The sequence below is a fragment of the Erinaceus europaeus genome, chromosome 2, assembly GCF_950295315.1.
Source record: "Erinaceus europaeus chromosome 2, mEriEur2.1, whole genome shotgun sequence".
Classification (NCBI taxonomy): domain Eukaryota; kingdom Metazoa; phylum Chordata; class Mammalia; order Eulipotyphla; family Erinaceidae; genus Erinaceus; species Erinaceus europaeus.
In genome coordinates, this window is record NC_080163.1 from 46,177,711 (window position 1) to 46,184,499 (window position 6,789).

At 44.7% G+C, this 6,789-nt stretch overlaps 1 protein-coding gene across 1 annotated transcript; it reads left to right on the plus strand.

The window, feature by feature from the left end:
* The first annotated feature begins 2,562 nt into the window (after nt 1–2,562).
* On the plus strand, nt 2,563–6,789 carry LOC103108618 (protocadherin beta-3-like). The gene is given in 1 exon segment (XM_060179633.1): nt 2,563–6,789. A coding segment is annotated over 1 exon segment (2,499 nt). The 5' UTR covers nt 2,563–2,708; the 3' UTR covers nt 5,208–6,789.

Here is a 6,789-nt window from a genome sequence, read left to right on the forward strand (position 1 = left end):
TCACCACTTGTGAAGCTTTCCCCTTGCAGATGGATTCAAACCTGGATCCCTGCACATTGTAGTCCATGCACTCAACTATAACTCTCTAAACGATCAAACGTTCCTATTTTATGTAATTTAATTTCTTTTTTCTTTTTTCTTTTATTGGAGGATTTATGTTTTACATTTGATAGTGTATGCAATAGTTTGTATATGCATAACATTTCTCAGTTTTCCACATAACAGTACAACCCCTGCTAGGTCCTCTGTCATCCTTTTCCAGGACCTGTACTCTCCCTTCCACCCACCCCAGAGTGTTTTACTTTGGTGCAATATACTGACTCCATGTAATTTAATTTCTAATCCGCACATTAAAATAAACTTTAATCCTTAATGATTTCACTCTACTTGTAAACTTTCTGTGTTTATTTTTATGAAATATACTACCGCATTTATAATGTACTCAAAGGTTTGATTTTGAGATTAGCAGTAATGTAGAGTACTGTGTTGGTATCGAAAGTCTCTTATTAGCGAACTTATTACCTGAAGGATCTTGGATAAGACACATATTTTCTACCCTGCCAATAACAGCTATTCCAGTAGCTTGACTTTATGATTAAATAGCAAAATGATATATGTGTAGTTGTTATTTTATTTCCACTAATGGTAAAAAGAAATAAGTGAGACCCCTATTACTGGTAACTGTGAAGAAGCTACATTCAAAACAGGAAGTCTGGATGTGAGGGCAAGCTGGCTGCAACATTAGTCACCCCATTGATCACCATGGTTGATTCCCACTGATCTGGCTGCTAGGCAGGTGTGCCCTCCTCCCTTCCTCACTGCTACCAACTGGTCTTCAGTCAAGGGTATATGAGAAGCTGTGCTCCCCTGCTAGAACCTCCAAACAAGCTCTCAAGGTCCAAAAACATCATGTTTGTATTGTTTCATTTCTCTACTTAAAACTTTTCAATAACTTATTTTACCCTTAGAACAATATCCAGCCCAAGCTGGGTGGTGGTATACATCTGGGTTTAAGTCCCTGCTTCCCACCTGTGGGGGGGCAGAGGCTTTTTATTAGTGATCTATCTCTCCCTCTTTATCTCCCCCCTTCAATTTTCTGTCTGTCCTTTACAATAAAGTAGAAAGGGGAGAAAAGGAAGAAGAGAAATAAAAGCGAAAACATGGCCACCAGGAGCGGTGCATAGTGCAGGCACTGAACCCAAGAGATAACCATGGTGGAAAAAAAAAAAGAAAAGAATAAAGTCCAACTGTTATTTGGTCCCAATTTAGTTGTTCAACCTTCTCTGTTTCATTACTCTAGAGACACTAACATTTGGGTATTTGCTCTTTCCTTCTTGACTTCTAGCTTTTATGGCTCCAGAGCTTTTACATATCAGTTTCTTACAGATGGAATGGTATAATTTTACTGCCTTAACCTGTCAAAATTATCATTGTTCATGTTCTACAGTAAATAGCTATGGAGTACCTTTCTTATTGCTCACCACCATTAAGTTAAGTAACCCTATTACATATTTTACTTTATTCATTTTTGGATAGAGATAGAAATTGAGAGGGAAGGGGGAGAGAGAACAGAAGGAGGAGGGGAGTTGGGAGGGAGAGAGAGAGGCACATCAGCAGTACTGGTTCACCATGAAGCTTCTTCCCCCTCCCCCCCAGGTGGGGGATTGAACCTACACCTTTGAGCACTATAATGTGTTCCTTCAATTAGGTACAGCACCACCCACGCTTCCTACAGCATTTTAAATGCATTCACTCAATACATTTATTACTTGGCTCTTTCTATACTAATTTGGTCATTTGTTTATAGTCTGTTCACTTAATTATGAGGAAAACTAAAAGACAACATGCAGTTGATGCTGTTAACAGTTTTTTTTTTTAGTTCTTTTTAAAAAATATTTTATTTATTCCCTTTTGTTGCCCTTGTTATTAACACTTTGCTAAAAACAAATATTCCTACGGTGAAACATAGTTATGCAGGCATACTAAAGTTGAAATAAAAATTGTAAAGTTACAGTGAACAGGGAGAACATTATGTGTTCCTTCAGTGAGTGTGAACACATGGAAATAATTCATTTGTAATACTCTGTCTACTATAATCTTTATATAAAATGCCTTGTATGGGTCTTTAGATGGTATTTTTATGACTGTAAGTGCAAATTGTGCACATTAAACCACAGGAATTAGAAAAACAAATTAATTTGTGACATATGTAGAAGAAACCCTTTAAAATTGTGTAGTAATTACAAATGGGGGTGAATGGGAGGGAATATCCCTAATACGTTTGTAAAATCTTATGAGGACAACTCTTTGGGATAAAAAGTTATTTATTTTGGATAGGACAATTTAATTTTCCTAGGGTGTGCTTATGTAATTTATATAATCCAGTAGCGTCTACTGGGTTTAGTCAGGGCAGTAACAGTCAAAATAATAAAGGAACATAAATTCACCTCTAAGATTTTGAAACTGCAAATGAACACATGGTGGCGCTATTGACTAAGAAGGAAAATTAAGCTACAGTCTGCTTATTCTAATTTACAGATTCAAAACGGTTAACTAGGGGTTGTAAGCTTGGGCAAGACTTTTAAGCAAGCAAAACTGAACCTCTAGAAAAGAATAGTCTTTCTATGGTCTTCAAAGGTTTGGAGACACATTGCTTTGCATTTCCCAGAGCTGTGGAGCCTGTTCTTGGCAATATTTTTTGAGAGATCATGACAGAAAGTGAAATGGAGACTGGAGGAGAGCGCTTTCTTAGACAAAGGCAAGTCCTGTTTCTCTTTGTTTTTCTGGGTGGGTTACTGACTGGGTCAGAGTCCAGACGCTACTCTGTGACAGAGGGAAAGGAAAAGGGCTTCTTAATAGCTAATCTAGCAGAGGATCTAGGGGTGAGTGTAGAGGAACTGGTCAAAAGGGGTATCCAAGTGGTGTCTAAAGGGAACAGACAACATTTTCATGTCGACCATCAGACTGGCAGTTTGCTTCTATATGAGAAATTGGACCGGGAGGAGCTATGCGGGCCCAAAGAGCCATGCATACTAAATTTTCAGATTTTACTGCAAAACCCTTTGCAGTTTATTACAAGTGAGCTCCAGGTCATAGACGAAAATGACCATTCTCCAGTATTCTTTGAAAACGAAATGCAACTGAAAATCTTAGAAAATACTCCACCAGGAACAATTATTCCTTTGGGAAATGCTGAGGACTTGGATGTGGGAAGAAACAGTCTCCAAAACTACACAATCACTGCTAATACCCATTTTCACGTTCTCACACGTAATAGTAGAGGTGGTAGGAAGTATCCAGAACTGGTACTGGACAAAGCCTTGGACCGCGAGGAGCAGCCCGAGCTCACTTTAGTGCTGACAGCACTAGATGGTGGCTCTCCACCCCGCTCTGGGACCACTCAGATCCACATCCTGGTCTTAGACATAAACGACAATGCCCCAAAATTCACACAGTCGCTCTATGAAATCCAAGTGCTAGAGAACAGCCCTATTAACTCTGTTATTGTGACAGTTTCAGCTTCTGATTTAGATACAGGCAATTTGGGGACAGTATCATACACATTTATTCATGCTTCTGAAGAAATCCGCAACACCTTTGTACTAAATCCAGTTACCGGTGATATCAAAATAGCTAAACATTTGGATTTTGAGGCAATTAATGCTTATGAAGTGGATATAGAAGCCAAAGATGGTGGGGGGCTTTCAGGAAAATCAACAGTGATAATTCAGGTGATTGATATGAATGATAACCCACCAGAACTGACCATGTCCTCGATTATTAGTCCTATTCCTGAGAACTCGCCAGAGACTGTAGTGGCTGTTTTCAGTGTTTCTGATGCTGACTCAGGAGACAATGGAAGAATAGTGTGCTCCATCGAAAACGGTTTTCCTTTCGTCCTGAAATCATCAGGGGATAATTTCTACACCCTAATGACAGAAGGACCGTTGGACAGAGAGAAGCAGGCTGAGTACACCATCGTGATCACGGTGAGCGACCTGGGCAGCCCGCGGCTGCAGAGCCAGCACCAGGTGACTGTGCGCGTGTCCGACGTGAACGACAACGCCCCCGCCTTCAGCCAGCGCGCCTACACCCTGCGCGTGCGCGAGAACAACAGCCCCGGGCTGGCGCTGGGCAGCGTGCGCGCCTGGGACGCGGACGAGGGCGCCAACGCGCAGCTCAGCTAATCGCTGCTGCCATCGCCCTCGGCCCCGGCCTCGCCCTCGCCCTCGCCCTCGGCCTCGGCCTCGACCGGCCGCCCGCAGCAGCCGGCCCCGGGCGCGCTGGTGTCCATCGACGCCGACAGCGGGCAGCTGTTCGCGCTGCGCGCCCTGGACTTCGAGGCGCTGCAGGCCTTCGAGTTCCTGGTGGGCGCCACGGACCGCGGGTCGCCGGCGCTGAGCAGCCAGGCGCGGGTGCGCGTGCTGGTGCTGGACGCCAACGACAACGCGCCCTTCGTGCTGCACCCGCTGCAGAACGGCTCCGCGCCCTGCACCGAGCTGCTGCCGCGCGCGGCCGGCGCGGGCTACCTGGTGAGCAAGGTGGTGGCGGTGGACGGCGACGCGGGCCAGAACGCCTGGCTGTCGTTCCAGCTGCTCAAGGCCACGGAGCCCGGGCTGTTCGGCGTGTGGGCGCACAGCGGCGAGGTGCGCACGGCGCGGGCGCTGAGCGAGCGCGACGCGCCGCGACACCGGCTGGTGGTGCTGGTGCGGGACAATGGCGACCCGCCGCTGTCGGCCAGCGTCACGCTGCACGTGCTGCTGGTCGATGGCTTCTCGCAGCCCTACCTGCCGCTGCCCGCCGCGCCCGACGCCGCCGCCGCCGCCGCGGGTGCCGCCGCCGCCGGAGCGCGGCCCAAGCGCCTGACCGTCTACCTGGTGGTGGCCTTGGCCGCCGTGTCGTCGCTCTTCCTGTGCTCGCTGCTGGCCTTCGTGGCCGCGCGCCTGTGCCGGCGGGCCGGGCAGGCTGAGGCGGTGGCGGCGGGGGCGCTGGCGGGGCCCGAGGGACACTTTCCGGGACACCTGCTGGACGCGGGCGGCGCGGGGACCCTGTCGCACAGCTACCAGTATGAGGTGTGTCTCGCGGGGGGCACCGGGACTAATGAGTTTAAGTTTCTGAAGCCCATTCTCCCCAATTTCCTGGACCAGGGTGAGGAGAGGGTTGATGAGGCAAAGTCCAGTTGTAGGAATAGCTATGAATTCAGTTGATTAGTAGGAGGATCTACTGAGCCTAGTCTCAGTTACTCTGTGGAATTTTTTTTTTTACTGCTATGCTCATCGGGAATACTCCTTTTATCAGACATACATCATTTTCCAATTCAATGTATGTTACGGTGTTTCTGAATATGTTGCTTTGTTTTATGAATGCTAATTTTCTTTGTACATTAAAATATCCTGTTTTTAGAGACAGAAAGTAAGAGAAACAACGGCATCAAATCTTCCTTCAATGATGACCCCCCCCAGATTGATATCTGTGTTTTATACATGGCAAAGCTGTGCCCTCACTATTCAAGTGAGTTATTTCACCTGCCCCTTTCTTTAGACCAGGATGAGGAGAGGGTTGATGAGGCAAAGCCCAGTTGTAGGAATAGGTATGAATTCAGTTAAGGTTATATAGGTACCTTTTGGGGATAAATTTACATCTTTTACTGGTGATTAAAAGTGAATATATTTAAAGAACTCATTTTAATTTTTTTAATTGGGCAAACACAGTTTGAGGGAGGAAGATAGAGGAGAGAGAAAGAGGGGCACCTGCAGCACTTGCTTCACTGCTTGCAAAGCTTCGCCCCCTCCACTCCTGTAGGTTTGTGCTTGGGGGCTTGAACCTGGTTCCTTTCATATTTTAACATATGTGCCACTGCTCAGCTCGTTTCAATTCTATATCCAAAGCAAGTTGGAGAGATTCCTAAACCATCAGCTTTGTAATTTACAGTATTCAATATAGTCATTAAGTTTATATCACTTCTAATGTCAGTTTGTAGTTAATGAAGTTGTTGGTTATATAAGAATGTGTTTCCTGGGGACTCGGCAGTAGCACAGTGCATTAAGCACACTTGGTGAAGATCAAGGACAGGCATAAGGTTCCCAGTTCGAGCCCCAGCGCCCCACCTGCAGGGGTGTCACTTCACAAGTGAATAAGCAGGTCTGAAGGTGTCTTATCTTTCTCTCCCCTCTCTGTCTTCCCCTCCTCTCTGGATTTCTCTCTGTCCTTTCTAGCAACAACAGCAATGACAACAATAACAACAACAACAAGGGCAACAAAATGGGCAACAAAAATGGGAAAAATGACCTCCATGAACAATGAATTGGTAGTTCAGGAACAAAGCCCCAGTAATAACCCCGGAGGCAAAAAAAATGTGTTTACTTTAATATGTATCATTTGTTTAGAGACAAGGCGTTCAGAGTAATGCATTTAACTCCTTATCTGCTTTTATACTTGCAATTATTATGTAAATCCTATATTGCTTATATTGATAAAACTGTGATTAGGAGGACAAATTACTTTGGCATTTACTTAAAGGGTATTTATTCTGACTGAAGAATAAAATTCAACTCGAGCCATTTTTGAACAACTAATGGTGATTTTTTCTCTCTCTCTTAACAATCTCATCTTTTTGTTGCAGGTTCCATTGAATACATGCACCATAACTTATTTTTTATATTTTTCCATTTTTTATTTGTAATAGTGGATTACAAGATTATAAGATTACAGTGTGGTGATTTTCTGTTTGTCAGAAAAAGTTTAGTAAGTTTCTGGTAGATTCGTTATGGTTTGTGAATTCTGATGTGT